The following is a 21,457-nucleotide window of genomic DNA, read 5'->3' on the forward strand; positions in this document are numbered from 1 at the left end:
AGAGGGTGCCCTTTTCTGGAACTATCCACCTACTCTTGCCCTTCTCTTGCCTCCAGGTATTTGTGAACTTTGCTAAACAGCAGAATGAAACTTACGACCTCCCTTTGCACCCTCGAGCTGCAGGAGCCAGCCGACAGGCCAAGGTACCCCTGCCACCCCTTCCCTGTCCACTGCTTGGGGCAGATCCTTGGCTCAGGGACCCAATTGACACACTGGGCCTGCAGGGGCCCCAGACATGCCTCCTGCAGAGAGTCCCACCCATAGCAGCCCTCACCTCCTCCCTGCCACTCCTCACTTGTCTGGGCCGAAGGTAGCTGTGTACCTTCCTTTTATAATCAGGAAACTTTTGGATGGTATCGGAGAACATTTCTGAAAAGAACTTTCTCATGTATTTTTGCTTAAAAAAAAAAAAAAATTGGATTTTGGAAATAAGCAGGGAAGATAGGAGAGAATATTAAAATATTTCAGTTGTTGGGATACTTGATATATACATCTGGTCTTATGTTTGAGTTTCAAAGTAAGGAAATTAACTGGCACTCATTTCACTGGTGGTCTCATTTGGCTAAAAATCATTCTCTGTTTTATGAAGAGGGCTCTTTGCTCTTTATAAAAATTTCAAGATGATGAAGGAAGTAACAGTAAAAGGTATGTATCCTGGCCTGTCATAACTCTTGGGATACGTGCCTCCACATTCCTGCCCTGACACAGCACCCACGTAAGAAACACATTCATCCCAGTTCCCCAGAAAGAGAACAAAAGAGAGCTGGAGAAAGTCCTGGAGGAGGCGACCTAAGCCTGGGGTGTTAAAGGATCAAATTAATTCAGCCATCCTCTCCTGACTTACCTGGAGAGTAAATCAAATAAAATCAAAGTATGTTTTTCAATAAGCCTAATTTCCCATAAAGTTCTCATTCCTTCCAGTTTCCTGATTGTGAGAAAAACCAGGTGCAGGTAATGATTGAAACATTCCTTTCCAAGGCACTATTTGTGATGCATTTTCCCCATTTCTCTTGACCAGCAGAGACCTAATGGCTACTTGGCAAGGCTGACTTTGCCCAGAAATACCTACGTAAAGGCATCTGTCCAGGGAAAATTAGTTCTGCTGAGATTTTCCAGCCATTCTTTCTGATTTATAAATCTTATATTTGCTGTTTACACCAGCAGAAAATTATTCTTTGAAAGTAGTTGCAGTTACAAATTCCTTTTGTAACTCAAAATACATAATTTGGTTTCAAAAGTTTTTCCTAAAACTGTCAGTGATCTCCTCACCCCCAGCTGGCATGTGCCCTCATAAAGGGGTAATACCAGGTCATCTCTGGACCTGACAAGGGGCATTCATGATCTGTGATCTGCAGCAGTTAACTCCAAACTTTCCCTCTTACTAGATGTGATTGTTTTCTATTTTGTCTGTCACATTTTAGCATACAGATACTAGAAAACCTACTGCAGCATATATTTATTAAATCAGCATTTTTCCATAATAAATGTGTGGTTCAAAACCTAACCCTGACTCTGTGACATACAACCTTTATAAAGCTTTGCAAAACCCCTCCTGCAGAGCATTGTACATAAGTAAATGTCATGAAACAAATAGTAATTATATTTTTGTTTACATTATCCCATTTTAAAACAATTTTCTTCTATAGGAAGTGGACAAAGGGAATTCTGCACCTCAAGGGTGACCTTAATTATGATTTCTTGGCTTTTAAGACAGTAAGGACATGATAACTTCCTTGGGCTAAAAAAACAAACCAAAGGCACCATGAGAAATGTTACAGAGGGTGTGGCTAACACACATGTCAACATGTACGTGCATGGTGGGGCATGAATCTTTAAAACATCTGGATCGTAGAGTCAGAACCTGCAGGATCATCGGCTCCAAACATTACAGACAAGGAAATAAACATAACCTGTAAACTTGGATGATCTGATAGACTTCAGTGCCCTCAGCTGAGCTTCCTTCAGAGCTTGACTGATGGCTATTTAACTTAAAGTCTAAAAGCCATTGAACCAGAACACCGAGATGAAGAGAGTCCACCTGATCTCCTTCTACACTGCCCAGGTTTTCTGCTGCAGCTTAAAAAGAACTGTAGGCAGCTGAAAGTGCAGGAGCCTTTGCCATATGGTCATTCACACCAGCCAGCATAAGCAATCCCTTGGCAGCAGAAATGAACACAGAGGAGGCACACAGTAGACTCCAAATGGAGGCTTTTTCAGAAGGAAACAGGAACTGACTCGCTCACCTGAAACACCTGATGGGAAACTTACCCAACCAAGGAGTACAAAACGCGTTTCGTCCAGACCACAGGAGAAGCCTTGGTCTGTCTTCCTCCTGCCCGTGGCCTCCATACTGCTCTCATTTCAAGTGGATCTGCTTTTTGTGTGTGTGTATGTATGTGTGTGTTATTTTTCAAGAGAAAATAAAGTGCAAACATACTTTCAACAAACTATCCCAATTCACTGCTCTCCCTGCACGCACGATCTGGTGTAGTTTTGGACATTCCCTATACCCATAACTCTTGTCATCATTGCATGAGCTTATGTGAGAGTAATTGCCCCAGGAGTGCCAGTCACAGCAAGCTTCTGTAATGAGCTAGTCTCGATGTTCCATGTCAAGGCTGCTTCACAGGGTTTGAGACAACACCCAACTGGCAATGCATGTAGACATTATCCACTGTCAGCTGGGTATTATTTGCATCTAGGTTTAGTTCCCTGGTCTGGGAACTAAATCCCACAAGCCACAAGGTACCACAAAAAATAAATAAATAAAAATTTTGAAATACTAGTCATGAAACATAAGCAGGGAAACCTCGAGAGGGAGGAGGCATGCACATACTTAGCCTGGGTTTGAGGAGAATTCAAGTGGGAAACTAGACCCAAATCTCCTAAGAACATGTTTAATTTATTGAAAACTTTCCCAATCTGGTTTAATAAGAGAGATTTACAAAGAAGAGGAGGAGAAAATAGAAAGAGTCAGTTTAGAAAACAAGACCACTTGGGAGGTGTTTCAGGAGTATGACTTGCTGCCATATTTTCTAATTTCCTGTTCTTCTTTGGGGAACTCAAGATTTTAGAACAGCTGAGATTAAGAGGATCTCTTTCAGTCTAAGTAAAGAGCTCATAGAGAGCTTGGTTTGTTCCTGCTACTCTAGATCTCCTAGAGAAAGAAGAAGAGGAAAGCAGGGCAGAAAACAGGTCAGCAGAGCGCTGGGCTTGGGAGAAGAGCCTAAGTATTTTCACCAGGACCAGTGAGGAGGAAGTTAGCACCAGCGGCCTGAGGGGCTTGTGGAGAAAGGGGAAAGGTTTTCCCCTAGAAGGACAGCAGTATCCCCTTCCTGAAACAGGCCCCAGAAGCTCTCAGCCCTCTGGACCCAGGCTATTTGGGGCTTGGTTTCCTCAGTGTGCTACTTCAATGCCTCAGCAGGTCCTCTGAGATGAACAAGACTCCTGGTATCCACAGGGCGTAACTGCTGCCACATTTGTCCAAGGTGTTTGTCAAGTTAAAGAAAGCAGAGGCACTAGAAGTTTCAGATTCAGAGACTTAAAGGCTTGTAGAGCTAAAAAAAAAAAAAAAAAAAAGGCTCAGTTTTCAAAGATGAAATCCTTATGTAATTGTTTGATTTACACTGTTTTGACAGAAAAGGAAACCAAGTCCCAGAAGGATTCAACTACTTGGCCGGCCATCCAGGCTTCCCTTCAGGCCTCACTCTGGTCCTCCTCTGGTTACTTCACTTGCATGTCTGAAGACACATGCCCATCAGACCCAGAATTCCCTGCCCAGCTGGTGTAAAGTCTGCCTCTAGGGCCCAGTGGGCCTCTTTCCTGGGTCATAGATGGTCCTTGATCTCTCAGGTTCAAGTCTGCTCACGGCTGAGGGCCCTTGGGAAAGCAGGAAAGCAATGAAAAGGGGTAAGCCATGGGGCAGCTGGCTCTGCATCACCACCATCCAACACAGGACTCCAAGGAATCCAAGAAGTTGATAGTTGAGCCTGCCTCACCAAGGAGGGCGTTATTTAGCAGTTTCTTTGCTTAGTTTATTACTTTAAGAATTGAGACATACATGATATGGGAATCCCTCAAAGCTACTCTCCTCAGAGCCTTTCCCAAAGCTCACCATGACACATACTCAGCTTTTCAAGTAGCTGTCTGATATCAAGGCTCAGACATGTGTGTCTCATCAGTCAAGCTTTGGCCAAACCAGTCATCCTCTTGGTTCAGCACATTAGCAACTTTCCTAAGGGACCACAACACCTTGTAGCCAAATCCCTTAGTCCTGGCTTGTGGTGAGTTTCAGGAAGGACACGTCATCTACAAAGCACTGCACACACAGCACCTAGTTGACAGGATCCCTGGCACACAGCTCTGCAATTGTGCTATTCTCATTTTCTGCCAGAGCTTGGAAATCTCTGTGGTCTTGAATGATACTGACTGCTGAGTCCATCCTCTAATGCCAGCTAGAGAAGGAAAAGATAAGAGAGGAGGGGAGAAGAGGGCAGGAGCATCCAGTGCTCCACATCCCGGGTCTAAAGCAGGGCACAAGATACAGCCAATGTCTCTGTGGTATTAATATTCTCATGCGTTATTGTTCAGTTGATAAGCAATGTCCAACTCGTTGGGACCCTATGGCCTGCAGCACACCAGGCACTTCTGTCCTCCCTTATCTCCTGGAGTTTGCTCAGACTCATGTCCATTGAGTCAGTGATGGTATTTAACCATCTCGTCCTCTGCCGCCCCCTTCTCCTTTTGCCTTTAGTCTTTCACAGCATCACGGTCTCTCCAGTGAGCCAGCTCTTCACATCAGGTGACCAAAGTATTGAAGCTTCAGCTTCAGCATCAGTCCTTCCAATGAATACTCAGGGTTAATTTCCTTTAGAATTGACTGGTTTGATTTCCTCGCAGTCCAAGGGACTCTCAAGAGTCATCTCCAGCACCAGTTTGAAATCATCAACTCTTCAGCGCTCAGCCTTCTTTATGGTCCAACTCTCACATCCCCACATTCTCATGTGGGGGTCATCAAACTTTCTGAAGGGGCCAGAGAGTGCAATGAACTAAATGAATTGTTTCCAATTCATGCAATGGATGCTATATAGCAGTGGAAATGAATTAATTAAAAATATATATTTCAAAATAGATAAATCTCAAAACTTAATGATTAGCAAAATAGCCAACAGCAGCAGGATAGTAATAGCAAGACCTTCTCTGGCTACTCAATCTAAATTTTCAACTGTCCCATCCCCATCCTGACATCATACCCACTTCTATGCTTTTTCTTAAATCCTTGGAAGTTATATTATCAAACATACTGTATGTTTTTACTTTCTCTTCTTGTTTATTGTTTCTCTGCTCCCCTAAATACAAACTCCATGAGGGCAGAAATTTTTGTTTAGTTTCTTGTTTTTTCTGGTTTTTGTTAACCAAACCATTTTTAATTTTTAAATTCTTGGCACTACAGAACTAAACTTAAATGTAACATTCTGCTCTTACATTTCTTATCAACAAATATAACTATACTTCATGAGCCAAAAAGCCCAAAACAAAACTAAAAACAGAAAAGCTTGTGAAACTAAATACGAATCCCAGCATTAACAGCTGAACAGAGAATGTGATTTTTAAATTTTTAGCAAATGATAAAAAGTTGTATAGAAACTGAACACTTAGAAATAATTTAAAACCTGAAAATCACTGACCAGAAATCACACAATTCGATTATATGGACACAAGATTGTGTTCTAGCTACAGCACCTGCCCTTCTCAGAGGAAAGCCTGGCATTGATTAGATTCTGGGCCACACTAACACTGGCCACAGAATCAGTGATAGCAATCTGCCTTCCAGGACAGCCTTCCATTGGGTCAGCAGTTTTGATCTGGGCCCTGGACATCTGGCAAATCTCATTAATGTTGGTGCCTTGGCCCCTGACTAACCAATTAAGCTATTTAGAATGGTGCATTCGTGGGTGGTTTGACTAAAGGCATCCAAACTTGCCCAATAGCCTTTTATCTCTGGAAAGCTGGAGTCAATTCTGGTAAATCCAGTCTCACCACGAATCACAGCAAAGTGATGCCGTCTGGTTTAACTTAGCCATATGGAGTGGAGAAATGGTGTGTTGCCCTTGAATTGAGTAGGCATGTAGTCGTGGTTCCTCTGGGTCATGGGTAGTGTAGGGGTAGCTTGCAGCATCACTGCACCCACCTTGGCAGCCCTCACAGATGACAGATATCCGGCATGGGCTGGTACAAATGGTCATGACTCTTCATTTGGGGACCCAGAGAGCATCTCTAGCATGCCCAGGCAGAGCTGCTTGGCACGCTCGGTGATAGAGCACAGCATGCCAGCAATGATGATGGCCCACTCGGTGAAGCTGCCCAGCATATTTCCCATCCCCAGTGTTAAAAACAGTGCCTGGCCGTAGGAGCCACTCAGTAAGTATCAATATTTGTTGAATTAATGACTAAATAGTGTACCCTGACATTTTTATAAAATCTAAAACACATGAAAGCACTAAAGATTATTTATAGATACATGTGTGTGCAGTGAAAAATATTATGCTTGAGGATTATGAACACCAAATTCAGGTGTGACTGCTTCTAGGTATGAGGGAGGGAATGACATTCAGGGTGAGATGCAAGGAAGGTCTAACTGTATGTGTAATATTCAAATTTCTTAAAAATATCTGAAGCAAGCATTGTCATATGTCAAGAGTTGATAAAACCAACTGGTGGATACATAGGTATTTTTAAGATTACTCTCTCTACTTTTTGTAGGCTTGAAATAGTTCATTTAAAAACTATCCTATCCACGGGACTTCCCTGTTGGTCCAGTGGTAAAGAATCTGCCTTGCAGTGCAAGGGACGCAGATTTGATCTCTGATCAGGGAGCTAAGATCCTACATGCTGTGGAGCAACTAAGCCTGCGTGCCACAACTGCTGAGCCTGTGCACCACTACAGAGTCCACGTACCACATTTAGAAAGATCCTGGAGGGTGTAACGAAGATCTTGTGTGCTGCAATTAAGACTCCAGGCAGCCAAATAAATAAAAACAAATAAAAACTATCCTATCCAGAACTAATATCTTACACTGCCACCCACTACCCCTAACAATACCACCTCTATCAGAGGCCACCCTTTGCTCCCAGGAATATTCACAGCAGTGTGTTGAGGGCTCTTCTGAATGACAGCTACTCCACTTCTCCCACCCTGCTGCTGGGTCAGAGGATGCCAGATACTGAATCTCACTCGCCTTTGCATCCCATCCCTCCTATGACTTTCACGATTGTCTTACTATAAAATGGATTTTTGGTTAATATTGAACTAGGTAGGATGAAAATGCTAATTTGGGAAACGGCAGGCAGGATCAGCTACATAATTTTGGAGGCCCAGTGCAAAATGAAAGCTTATTAGAAAATTATTTAGAATTTCAAGATGGCAGTTGTGCTCAGATGCTCAGTATTGTCCAACTCTTTGCAACTCCCAGCAAAAATAGTGGAGTGGGGTGCTATTGCCTCCTCCATGGCATCTTCCCCACCCAGGGACTGAGCTACATCTCTTACATCTTCTGCACTGGCAGGTGGATTCTTTACCACTAGTGCCACCGTTAGCAGAGCATTAAATCAAGCACAAGTGCACAGGCCTCACACTCATGAATGCGGCCCTGAGGCCAGGCTTTGAACACAGAACTCATTAAGTAGCCGAATGACTTAAAAGAATAGGCTATGGAGAGGCTCCTAACTATGTACTACATCCACTCATTTCTTCCACAATAACAGAGCAGTGATTTGGAGCCAAATTGCCCAGGCAGAGTCAGCACTTCTCCAGCCTTGTGGTAAGTGTGGCCTGGTCACTAAGCTCTCTTCAGCAGAATGGAATGGAAGTGGCAGGCATGACAGCGGAGTAGAAGTGCCCCTCCATGCACTTTCCCCAGCTCTGCTGACTGGAACTTGATTTTTGTGGTAACCGTGGAGACAAGTTCAAGGATTCAGGATGGCAGAGCCACAGATAGAAGGCCCTGAGTGTGTGTGTAGAGCAGAACTGCCCAGCAGCGCAGCCCACTCCCCTATACCATTAGGTGGCCCAAACTAGTCTGTGTCTTCATTACATTACAGCAGCCTAGCTTGATTGACTTAGTGGTGCGATAGAAATACTATTTTTGATTCACCCAACAACCAAAAATAGACTCTTCCAGACAAATCCAATGCTATAACAACCCACTAGGGACTATAAACTGGCAGCACTAGGCTCTGGGCCAGCCCCAAAGAAACAGCCTGGCTTAGAGGGGAAATAATACATACATTCCCTCCAAAAAACTCAAGCAGCTGCTTAGGATGTTAAAGTTCCTTAACAGAGAAAGCCTGTAAACCTCAGTGTGGAAAAATAGATGTCCTCACAAGTGCTGGAAACCCTCCCAGCAAGTCTGGGATGACTGGCCATGAGCTCCGCTCCTTGCTGATCATTCACAACCATTTCTCTAGAGACACAGTAGGCAAGACTGCTGGCCCTGCAATCGAGCTTGGCAGTGTCAGATGGACCAGGGGATGAGACTGTTTTTCAAGCAAGATTGAAACTCCATAGTCATGTAGTTCCCAACAAGGCTATAAACTGTTCCCAAAGCACATAATGACCCAAATCCAACCAGCTACTCATCAGATAACATCCAGAGGTCAAGGATCAGGTATTATACAACACAGCACATGGCCCAGAGCATGCATGCGCACGCACACACACACACACACACACACACACACACATACATCTTTTTTGGCAACGGACCTTGGTTTTCATAACCACATTCTACTTGAATTTGCTCAGGAGTTTTTTTTGTGTGTGTTTTCTTTTAATAGCTACAAGTAATGAATGCCCATAATATTCCTGTTTTGATAAAAAATGAGTCAGCTATCTGATGATGCTCAAGCAGAGGGTATCTGACCCTGGACTTGCAAAACAGAAATTTGTAACTTGCCAAAGGATACAGCTATGCCGTTGAGAAGATATTTTCAATAATTAGTATTTTCAACAATATTTAGCATATCCCCCAAGAAACTTCTGGACCCTTCATTACAGATTTCATTTAAAATTTAAAGAAGGCCAGAGGGAGACTCAATGTCAGAGATTGGATCAGACTCAAGTCTTAATGATCCCAGTCGTGTCTGCAGCCTGCACTCATACCTCCTACTCTTTTAAATTAAAAAAGCACCAGAGAAACAGACCAGTCTCAAGAAAAGGCCAAAAATTGCATGTATATACTTGTCACACCCTCTTCTCAAAAACATGGTACATCTACAATAACCAGCAAAGAGCACTGCAGTGCTGAAAACACGAGGAGAAACAAACTCTGGGCTTGAAACAGCAGGGTTGGCTAGAGACGAGATCGAAATGATGATGAAACTGTGTGTAGTGGGACTGGGGTAAGGGAGGCCATACCCACCTGGAGACAGGTACATGCCCAAGGTCATGCACACAGCCACGCAGGGAGAACCAGGGCCCGGGACAGAGGCTGTAGGACACAGAAACAATTTGCCTCTCTGATGCTCTCCAACAGCATGGTTCCATGGGATATCCCATGAACAAACACTGTTCATTCAACCTTTTGAGGAGATGAGAAGAATGGCAGATACAGGCCAAACTGGAAATAAGACAAAAGAACTTAAGAAAGCTAAAGAAGCCATTCAGAATAACACTCCAGTGCTGACACTCCCTGGAGCTCTGGGAAGAGACTCGGTTAATCCAAGGAGGCCAAACATGAGCTTTCCATCAGGCCAAGGTTGAAAAACAAAGGGCGCAGAGATAAAACAGGCAGCAGTGTTCAGGGACCCATCACTGTAAAGAGGAGCACAGTTTTCAGAGTGTGCCTAAAACTCCAAGCATGCAGACCTGGAGGCTCACCACTTCATGAAATGACTTCATTTTGGAGAACACCGATGAAAATGTCACTATTTAAGGTTAGCCAGAGCAGGAAAAGGGATGCTGGCCTTTTCTAAAACCACTGAAGCAGTGGTCAGTAGCAGAGCCAGAGAGAACAAAAAAGTTTCCTTTCCCCTCACAGCCTGGGCCCCCACTCCCACGGATGCCAGGCATTTGCTTTTTCAACCTGGAATCTGAGAATTTTAAGATCTTCAAGCTGATGGAATTTGGGGCCACCAGGACCTTAAGAGTTGTAGATTCTTAGACATCCTGCTGCTGCTAAGTCACGGCAGCCATGTCCAACTCTGTGCGACCCCATAGACGGCAGCCCACCAGGCTCCAGACCCTGGGACTCTCCAGGCAAGAACACCGGAGTGGGTTGCCATTTCCTTCTCCAGTGCATGAAAGTGAAAAGTGAAAGTGAAGTCGCTCAGTCATTTCTGACTCTTCGTGACCCCATGGATTGCAGCCTAACAGGCTCCTCCATCCATGGGATTTCCCAGGCAAGAGTACTGGAGTGGGGTGCCATTGCCTTCTCCCTTAGACATCCTAGAACCATGAAATTCCAGAATCTCAGGGTCAGAATTATTGTGGCCAGGGAAGAGACAGCTTCCACCACTTCCTAGTTGTGTGACTTTGGGCAAGATGCTTAACATCTCTGTGCCTGAATTTCTTCAACTACAAAGCGGAGTAATAATTGTACGTACTCCCTTCTCTGCTCTCGGCCACACGAAGATACAGTAAGTCAGCAGCATACAACCCAGAAGAGGATCCTCACAAGAGCGCTCCCATGCTGACACCCTGATCACAGACCGTCCAGACTCCAGAACCGTGAGAAATAAACAGCTTTATTTTTAAAGGAAGGAGGGAAGGAGGCTGGTAAGAATTTTATCAGGGCTACCTGACCATCCTGTCCAGATGCCCACCTTCCCCAAGGTGTCATGTTCCCATGAACCTATGTCTAGGTCCCATAGCTACCTTCAGTTGACCTTCTTAAAGCAGGGCCTTCACTATAAAACCCCATCCCAGAGACCACCACGCTGTTCCAAGGGCTCCTGGAGAACAGTGCCAGCCTGCCTTTTCCAGATTTTTCACATTCTTGGCCCACTTCTCATCCAGCTCATAACTCTTGATAATGGTGGTGTTCATGGCTCTACAAACTGCTGCCTTCAGGATTTGGTAAGGACACTTAATCTTGGAAGCCCCGACCCTCGGTATGCCTGCTAGTGCTGACCCAGACCTCTGACTCCTTTCTCCTTGGAGGTCCTGACTCCTATCTTAGTTTCAGCCCTGGGTTCCTCAACTCCCAGCAGCTGCCCACCTATTCAACACCCTCATCATCTAAATCTGGCCCCTTGAATGGGATTTTGCACAGATGGGACGTAACCAAATTGTGATTGTACCCCCATCTGAAATTTGTTGCATATATAATGCCTAACAATTTATAGTAAAGTGTATTAATCTCATAGCTCGGGTTTATTACTTAATTTATTATTCCCATTCCTGTCTTTTTAAAAAATATTTATTTGGCTGCACCATGTCTTAGTTGCAGCACGCAGGATCTGGGGGTCTTCATTGTGGTAAGAATGATCTTTAGTTGCAGTTGCAGCATATCGGATCTAGTTCCCTGAGCAGGAATCGAACCAAGGACCTCTGCGTTGGAAGCACGGAGTCTTAGCCACTGGACCACCAGGGAAGTCCCTCCATTGTTGTCTTAAGAGACCAGAATTTAAAAACAACTACTACCACCAATATTTGGGTTTTGTTAAGAAGATGTGCTCAACTCAAGTAGACCCAAGCTTGCAGTGCCTCTAACTTGAAATTTTGATATATTCTCAACTGTTTCTGAGCCTCTACTAAGGGCCAGGGAACATAGCACACTGGGGAACCAGGACAAGACACAGTCCCAACTTGTGGAGCTCAGAGTCCAGTGGGAAGAAAGACAAGTCCCAGATGGTTAGGAGTCAGTGTGGACGCTGCTAAGAGGCGCCTAGAGGAGGCAGCAGCGGAGCGAACCGTTAAGAATAAAAGAGTAACATGGGGAAGGGGAGGTAGTGGAGGGAGAGTGTTTTAAGCAATGGGAGCATTAGGTAGAGGGAGACCCTAATTCTGTGCATCAGTTTGTCTAGACGTGGCGGGGTGGGGTGGATAAGTGCTTCCAGGAGGGATGAGAAGATAGAGGCAGGCATACCCACATTCTGGTGGGCTTTGTCTTCCTGGCTAAGCAGTTTGGACTTTATCCTGTAATGTACCTTGATTCTTGGTGTACGTAAGAGTCAGTGAGGGACCCCATTTTTAACTATGGCTCCTGAACCCTGCACATAGAACATTAGATTCAACAGGTCAGGCAGTGGACCCAGGAATCTGCATTTTAATAACCTCTCCCTCTGCTGAGTAAATCTGATGCAGAGTATGCTTGGGCAGTACTTTTCTGAATACAGTTACAGGAGACGGGGAGTCATAGAGGGGTGGCATGATCAAATCTGTTTCAGAAAAGTCGCTCTGGCAGAAAGTATGCATACGTGCTCACTCAGCAAAAGCCCCTAATCCTTTGATAATCCCCTAGCAACCTTCTGTTGCCCAGGGCCTGGAGCGCTCAGAGTCGGCTCTGAAAGAGATAGTCTCCTAAGAAGGGAGTCCACTGGGAAAGTTATGCCTGAGTGCTCCTGGCCTGTTGTTCTGAACGTTTTGTAGCTCCAAATCCAGGGCAACAAGAGGTACTGGTTGTGAAAGCAGGAAAGCTTTGGGGCTCCAGGTCCACTGATGAACTTCTGAATGCTGGAGGACACAGACTCTTAAAGGGGCAGACGGGTGGAGCAGACCCATGTCTAGTCTTGTTGGTGCTACAGAAGCTCCTGATAGGACAGAACCTGTGCTCATTTGGTTAATAAAGACCCAGGGGGATTTGGGTGCAAGCCACATCAGCATTTTCCCCTGGAATGCCAATAATGTCACCTCAGAGAGCTGAACCCATCCTGATTAGCATGGCCTAGTTTCTTGCAGCCAATGGCAATAAATACACTGATAAATATTTTGTGATGGCTACAACAATGACATTCCAACCAAAAGCCACACTCATTTCCTGGAACTGCTGAATCAGTCAAGCAGCAGTTCTGCAAAAACTGCCTTCTTATAATCTGATGATTCTGACCATGGTAAAACGTTCAGGCGGACTGATGCTGGCTGACAGCATAGGAGGCTGGGTGATGTTCACCCCAACTCACCACCCACACCCACACCTAGATCCAAGCCCAGTGAGCCTTTAGTCCCAGAACCTGTCCACCTTCCCGTGCCTCTTCCAGAGCAAAAGTCACATCTCTTCCAAAGTTGGACCATGCTGTGATCTGTAACATTTTGTTTCATATTCTACCATCTCAAAGGGCAAGAACCCTGTCTTGGGCATCTTCTGGCTCCCTGTGCCAAGCAGCTACTCCAATGAGCAGGTCTGAAATGACCAAGAGACCTTCATGTGGTCAGGCTGGCCCCACTCTTAGCCCCAGCCAAAGTCCTCCGAGCTCAGCTCTGCCACTGCCCAGGCACCAGACTCTAGCCTGGGACATATGTTTCCTGAATACTCCCCGAATAATGCTGTTGGCTTATGCTTACAGGATTGCCCCTTTGCCAGCTGAATCCTGACTAGTATTTTCTGTGATGGAGCCTCACTGACCACCTGGCAGGACCCCACTGGGGATCTAGAGAAGAAAAATAATCTTGTTCAGGTACTTTAAATAGCCATTAGAAGGTGATTGCATTTGGATCAGGGGGACTACCTCAAATATTTTGGCTTTTCTGTGTTAACTTGCCAGTCAGATTCTAGTCTATAAACATTTATTTATCTTAAATTTATTTATTTATTTTTGGCTGCTCTGGGTCTTCATTGCTGTGCTCAGGCTTTCTCTATTTGCAGTGAGCGGGGGCTGCTCTCTAGTTGAGGGGTGCAGGCTTCCTTCTTGTTGCGGCTTCTCTTTTTGTGGAACAGGCTCTAGAGTGCCTGGGCTCAGTAGTTGTGGTGGATGGGTTTAGTTGCCCCACAGCACGTGGAATCTTCCCGGACCAGGGATTGAACCCATGTCCCCTGGCAGACTCTTCACCACTGTACCACTGGGGAAATCTGCCAAACACATGTAAATATCATTTGTGCACACATGTGTGTGTGTGTGCATGTGTGAGAGAGAGGTCTAATAACATTTGTGAGTATGCAACTGGTACCTAAAAAGATCTAATCTAATATCTAACTTGATATTATTACTTGAAGGGTAAGTTTCAACATAGGTATCAAAAATATTTATAATTAATGAGTTGCTAGAAAATTGGGTTTGCTGCCTTGTCTGGAAAACACAGCCGTTTCTTGGTCTTATAATCAAGAATTTCCACCTGGCATAAACAAAAATTACAACAAAAACCCTACCTATTGGTCCTGTGTGGCCTACTGGCCTAGGATGCCCCACAGCATGTTTATATAGTGCCATTAAGGTGGGACTCAAAGACGGGGGCCCCACTGCCTCCCCTCCCAAGTGCCTTCAGCTCAGAGACCCTACTCAAAGATGCTCAACCAGTTTTCAGACACCAAATGACAAAAGTGAGTTTCAGGAGACCAATATTTACACACACACACACACACACAGCTGGGCCACCCTTCATCTTAACAGCTATACAAAAGGCTTTGTGTGCACCTGCATGGTCATTCTGAGAGACCGTATTTCAGATGGACTGGGCTGAGTCCTCCCGATTTTCAAACTGTCAGCTTAGTTCATAGCCTCCAGCTACCTAAGCTGTAATAATCACATGGCAAAGCCTGTGACTCTGCAACTCACCCATGGCAAACAGATAAGGCTGAAAAGACATAATAGGTTTGGGAGGAGCGCTGATATTTGTCAAGTTACCACAAAAAAAAAAAAAAAAAGCTTTCAAGATAATCCTCTGAAGTATCTACTCTTACCCCCACTTTTTAGATGAGCCTACTCAAGCTCTAGGAGATTGATCTGCCAAATCCATACAGCTAATGAGAGGCAGAGTAGGATTTGAGCCAAAGTCTGCCTCTCTCACCACCCATGTGTTCTCTCATCTATTTCATTTAATGTAATTTGCTCTTCTTCACATTATGATGACAATATTATTAGCACTACTTTCCAGGTAAAGAAACTGAGGTTGTTTCTGAAATGAGTTTCCCCTCTGGAACACTCAAGCATTTTTCCACACTGTCTCGTAGAAGTATTTTTAATATACAAGTCAAGACTCTTAACATAACACAGAAGAAAAGCTTTTTGAGAACAAGTCCCTCACAATGACTGCTCAATCTCATCATAGTTCCAAGTAGACTAAGTCTTCATATAAACCCTCATGATTTAATATTATAAACAAAATGGTAATGATGAATAGCATACAACAAAAGAACCATGACTTCTAAACCTAAAATTCATGTCTGAAAGAAACTGTCCTCAGCTCCTAAGATTCCTGGCTAAGATGTCATGGTTGCAAATAACAGAAACCAATCTGACTTAGCATAAATAAAATGTGGTTTTATTGGAAGTATGAAATTCAATAACTAGGGCAAGACAACTTGCAGGATCTCAGTGTGTTGCTCAGTCATGTCTAACTCTTTGTTAGTTGTGTCTAACTCTTTGCTATGGACTGTAGCTGGCCAGGCTTCTCTGTCCATGGGGATTCTCCAGGCAAGAATACTGGAGTGGGTTGCCATGCCCTCCTTCAGGGGATCTTCCCAACCCAGGGGTTGAACCCAGGTCTCCCACATTGCAGGTGAATTCTTTACCATCTGAGCCACCAGGGAAGCCCAAGAATACTGGAGTGGGTAGCCTATTACTTCTCCAGGGGATCTTCCTGACCCAGGAATCAAACCAGGGTCTCCTGCATTGCAGGTGGATTCTTTACCAGCTGAGCTACCAGGGAAACCTGTAAGGGCTTCAGTAGGGAGTTTAAAGACCTTCCTTCTACAGGTGAGGCAGCTTACATGACTCAATTCCCAGCTTCAGGACTCAGGCCAAATTCTCAGAATGAGAAGTGAATATTTCCAACTAATTCAGCCAGTTCTGGAGCAGGGTTACCTGGTAGAAACATGGCTGCCAGGACTCACCCATATAAGGGGCAGAGTTTTTAGCAAAGGAAAGTAGTCGTTCCTAATATTTATTCATAAAAATATAACATATAGCTAACTCTAAATTCTAAGCACAAAATTATTATATGGATAGAACAATAGGATGGGGAAAACACCATATAACAAGTTAGGCAATGTGATTCCTATTATAAAAACAGGAGTTGAAGTAAATGACCAAAAGTCTTCTAAACCCACCCTCAGGTCTAGGTTTCTATAGATGGTTGGTATAACAGTCATTTCAAGGAGACTTTAATACAGCTATCTGAGGAATGCATATGTTTTGATGAACCCCAGAGTTTGTTTGAAGCTTTTTCCTACAGAAACAAATGAGTGCAACATCACAAGAATGTCAACATCCAGCTCTGTGAAGAGGGAAGAAAAGATTAACATGCCGATTCTGGGATTTTAGTGCTGGCCCCTCAGACCCCATTTCTAAAGGAGCTTCTTTCACGCCCATCTGATCAATGTTCTATCTGTACTTGGCTCACCAAGCAGAACACACGACTGCAATATCACATTTCTATGCTGGATTTTAGTCAGTACTTTAAGTTTGCATCAAATTAGCTGGGAACCAGACTCAGAGTTACTGCTGACATTACCCTTGTCTTATGCTGACCAGCCAAAACTGAGCTCAGATCTTTATCAATAGAGAGAATAATAAATCAAGGCAATTTGTTTTAACCATATGCTTTATTCCCTACTGTGCCCTCCTTCCATGTCCCTTCTTTCAACCACTTTATTCTGCTACAACCACAGTACTTGGGTGTTTGTCTAAAACTAAATTAGTTTTCAGCAGAAACATTTTTAAAATTGTAACATATTTGTCACCCCTACCCACCTGCCCTCCAAACCCCCTTTACTCTGCTCTGCCTTTTTTTCCCCAAAGCATTTATCACCTTCCAACATATCATATGACTTATTGTGTATATTCTCCCATCAGACTGTAAGCCCCCACAAGGGAAGATATCTTATTGTGGTACATATATAACTGGATTTTTTTCCCTGGTCCCTGGCACAGAGCACCTAAACCCCTGGAATTTCCTGAGCTATGGGAATGTATTTTGTTAGTCATAGTGAGCTTCTTCCTGATCATAGTTGAATTTAAGCTAATAAGGTGACTAGTGGTGAGGTCCTAGATAGTTTCAGGATGGAGGTTAATGGCCAGAAACACCGACCATATGATTAGAGGTTTAGAACTTATAGCCCCACACTCAACCTCCAGGAGGGGAAAAGGGATGAAATTTGAGTTCAGTCACAATGGCCAATGATTTAATCAATTGTGCCTATGTAATGAGACTCCCTATACAAACTCTAAACAAAAGAGCTTCCCTGTTGGCTGAGAGGTAATGAATCTGCCTTCAAGGCAGGAGACCTAGGCTCAATCTCTGGGGAAGATCTCCTGAAGAAGGGAATGGCTACCCACTCCAGTAATCTTGCATGGAGAATTTCATGGTCAGAGGAGCCTAGCGGGCTACAGCCCATGGGATCTCAAAGACTTGGACACAATTGAATGAATAACACTTTCATTTTCATACAAATTCTAAGCAACAGATTCAGGGCACTTTTCAGTTTGTTGAACAAAATTGCATGCCTGGAGCATGATGTACCCTGACTCCACCAAGACAAAAATTCCTGCAGTTGAGACCCTTTTGGATCTCGTCTATGTACCATTTCATCTGGCTGTTCATTTTTATCCTTTATGTGTTAGTCGCTCAGTCGTGTCCGATTCTTTGTGACGCCATGGACTGTAGCCCATCAAGCTCCTGACTGTCCATGGGATTCTCCAGGCAAGAATATTGGAGTGGGTTGTCATTTCCTTCGCCAGGGAATCTTCCTGACCAAGGGATCAAACCCAGATCTCCTGTATTGCAGGCAGATTCTTTACCATCTGGATGCTAGGGAAGCCCTAACCTATGGAGTCTGCAATAACTCTAAGCAGTTAGTGTCAGAATTGAACTGTGAACACCCAGATGGTGCTAGAGAAGGAGAGAATTGGTTGTTATTTTAAAAATGACACACCCAACCTCTTAGAAAAGTGTCTGGTACATAGTAGGCACTCGCCTAATATTTACTGAATGAGCAAATGATAGATGTCATCCTATATATGACTTCCATTAAAGTTCTCCTGTTTTGACCATCATCTCCTTGGGAGTCCCATTCCTTCCTAATGGATTTTTAACAGCTCAACAAATAAATATTTTGAGGTCCCAACACACGCCAGGCACTGAGGACCCAACATTAATAAAGTTAGCTAGGAGGTAGCAAGCATGCCACTTGATGCCATAGGTCTTGGAGCTACTCAAGAACTCATGGTTCTCTGCCCACCCCACCAGGATGGAGCCAGACCTTGTGGACAGAAGAGTTCTGGCCCTCTCTGAAACTCAGTGAGGTCCACAGTGATTCTTCAGCTTCCCCTCGCAATCAACAGAATGCAGCCCTGAACATATTCCTCTCAACCTCTGAAGCCTGGATTAAAATCACACACGGAAGACTGGCTCTAAAGACACAAGGTTTGAGAGTCATTCTCAGCAGGAAGCAGATGGAACTCCAAGCCAGCCAAGAGCACAATTCTTTGTGTTTTCAGCAAACAAGCTTCCCCAGGGCATCCAAGAGCCAGCTGAGTTGCTCCCTCCATCTCTTCTTTTAGCTTTTAGCCTCTACACTCAGCTCTATGGAGAATTTTAAAATTCCACTCTATATATGACATTCACAAAAACAAATCCTGGTAGATGAAAGTGTTTAATTTAAATATACAATTCCTACATTGCTACAAAAGAATCTTGACCTTTAATCTTGGACGGGAGCAGTCCTTTATAAGCAGAACAGAAAACACAGAGGTAATAAAGGGAAAATTAGAGGGTTTAATTAAATAACTTTTGAAACTTCTTAAGGAAAAATAACAAGACTAACAATGTTAAATATAAACTGACATAAATATTTCAACGTAGATCAATAAGAGGGTTAATAGAGATAATACAAGTCTTTAGCAGAGAAGCTCATGAAGCCATTCAGTAGAGACGTTTGGAGTTTGGGGATCTAAGCAGAACAGCCTTGGGGACCCCAGTGACAAAGGGTGGTTGGCACACAGTGAGCAGGTGGCCCTTTCCCCACCTCTGCCCGAAGCTCAACATCCCAACTCTGCCAAACAAGAGTTGGAACCTTTGGAGCACCAGCACTGGAGGGACAGCCCCTCCCCGTACTCCCTGCTCCACAGGCTCTTCCTGATGTAACCCAGCATGAAGGCCTACATTAACTACCTGGGAGAGCGCCTTGGCCTTGCGCAGCTGCTGAGCCAGGGACTGCAAGCTCCAGGCAGCGGGCGTTACCATGCAGGGCGTGGTAACCTGCACACGGCCCTGAGCTGCTGGCAGACCTGCGAGCGCACACCTGTGTGTGGAGCCCACAGCCTTCGCGCTGCTGAGCCACTCTTTGCTCACGGTGCTGCTCTCCCACCTGCAGGGTAGGCTCACAGCCTGGGATAAGTTCCTGACAGGCCAGGCAGTGGTGAGGTCGGAGAAGTACCAGTGAGTTCCCTGCCCTGCGGGTCCAGGTCTGCACCTGTCAGTGAATAGGCCTCAAAAAACTGGACAGTGTTTTTTAAAAAATGGACACTTTGGAGACATCTAGAAATAGCACTGCATGGCATGGACTTTGACATTTGGTTTCTGTTAACTTCTCCAAGCTTCTGGGCAGATACACAAGAAGCAGGGGCAAAGAGAAACTTAGAAGTTACCATATGGAGACAGAACCAGCAGACAGGTTTAGGGACAGAGGTGAGACACCTTTTGGGGACTTCCAGAAAGAACTGGAGGACATTGTGAGGGCCCTGAGAGCCTGGTTTTACTTGGGATACTACAACAGAAAATGTCTGGACATACATATATACATACATTTCTTTTAAGTCTGGAGGGATAATGGTTTCTTGGAGAAATGGAATTATGAGAGGAGACAGGAAATTCTACCTTCTATTTTATACATTTCAGGGATGTTTCATTTTTTTTAAGAAACATATATTACTTTCATAATAGTAACATACAAAAAGATAGTCCCACTTAGAAAAACAAAACAAAAAATACACAGGATATGGCATTTGCTTTTCAAGGATGGCGCCCTGCTTTAGAGCATGGCTGGTAACAGAACCAGTCCACAATTAGTCATCCCGTGTTTTGTGACCTGTGACAGGGATACATAGGAGCTTCCTAGGCCTGAACTGGTTCTGGAACTGAACCGTGTCTAGGGGCAAAAGTTGTTTTGGTGGCCAGCATGGAATGTCAGGGTTAGTGACTATCACCGGCATAGAGGCCCTGACTTGTTCTGCTTCGAGATCTCAGAAAAACTCACTGTTTTGGGGGCAGTCACCACAGGGTTCAGAGGGTTTCTCTCTCACACACACTAGGTTGCAAGTGAGAGATGGAACCGAGGTCTCATGATCTGCTGCTCTCATGAAAATGTCCAGCATCTTCATCCAGATTCACAAGGCCCCTGCCTTCCTCTCCTGCCTCATCTATCTCCTCTTTGAGTTTTGAACATACTAAACCAGGTATGGTCCCCAGAGTGCTCTCCTCTTTCTACCCTTCATCTGCCCCTTTCCTCACTCTTCCATTCCCAGTTGCATTATTACCCCTTGCAGAGTCCTCCCTGAGGGGCCCTCTGAGGGCCCCCCACCCCGGGTGAGACACCAGCAGCTCTGCTCCTGACGCCCTGAAACATCACCACTCTGTAGAATGGTTGCCTGATTACATGTCCGCAGCCCCCAGCTGACTGGTAGCTTTTCGTCCAGCAAGAGTGAGAGTGTTACCACCATGGCCTCCAGTTCTGGTCATGAGGCTCCGTAAACATTTGCTAAATGAAGAGGAACATGCTGGCTTGGCCTCACCCTGCAGGCATTCTCATGGGAGGACCCTGCATGTTCACTGACCCACCTGTAAGCTCTTCACAGTTCCCGAGGGAAGGATAGTGGCAAAACACCAAGAAATAACAGCACTTACTAAAATGTCTCTTCGTGGAAGAGAACATAAGAAGAGAGTTAAATGCTCACAAAGGGAAAGAGAAAAACAAGTATCATATATTAACACACACATATATATATAGAGAGAGAGAGAATCTAGAAAAATGGTGTTGATGAACCTATTTGCAGGGCAGCAAAGGAGACATAGATAGAGAACAGATGTGTGGATGGAGGGTGGGAAGAAGAGGGGGGACGAACGGAGAGGGTAGCATGGAAACATATCCACTGCCATGTGTAAAAGAGATGGCCGGTGGGAATTTGCTGTATGACTCAGGGAACTCAAGGCTCTGTGATAACCTAGAGGGGTGGGAGGGAGGGTCACGAGGGAAAGGAAAACATATGTATACCTACGGCTGATTCATGTTGATGTATGGCAGAAACCATCACCATGATGTAAAGCAATTATCCTTCAATTACAAATAACTAACATTTTTAAAATGCT

At 44.5% G+C, this 21,457-nt stretch overlaps 1 protein-coding gene and 1 pseudogene across 3 annotated transcripts in view; one reads left to right on the forward strand and one right to left on the reverse strand.

The window, feature by feature from the left end:
• The window catches only part of ABCA4 (ATP binding cassette subfamily A member 4), a 144,102-nt gene extending 141,691 nt beyond the window's left edge, over positions 1-2,411 (forward strand). For 2 of the 3 annotated variants that reach the window (XM_014477908.2, XM_070367652.1), the window contains one exon: positions 57-1,602. In XM_014477908.2, the coding sequence (XP_014333394.2) occupies positions 57-314 (258 nt within the window). In that variant the 3' untranslated portion in view covers positions 315-1,602. Of the gene's footprint in view, positions 1-56; positions 1,603-1,646 lie in introns of those variants that run through there. The other variant, XM_005894702.2, reaches the window with a different exon arrangement.
• A 3,318-nt stretch (positions 2,412-5,729) lies between these two features.
• Positions 5,730-6,379, reverse strand: LOC102269260 (poly(rC)-binding protein 1-like; annotated as a pseudogene).
• Between the last annotated feature and the right edge of the window lie 15,078 nt (positions 6,380-21,457).

Source organism: Bos mutus, chromosome 3, assembly GCF_027580195.1.
Source record: "Bos mutus isolate GX-2022 chromosome 3, NWIPB_WYAK_1.1, whole genome shotgun sequence".
In the NCBI taxonomy this organism is placed as follows: Eukaryota; Metazoa; Chordata; class Mammalia; order Artiodactyla; family Bovidae; genus Bos; species Bos mutus.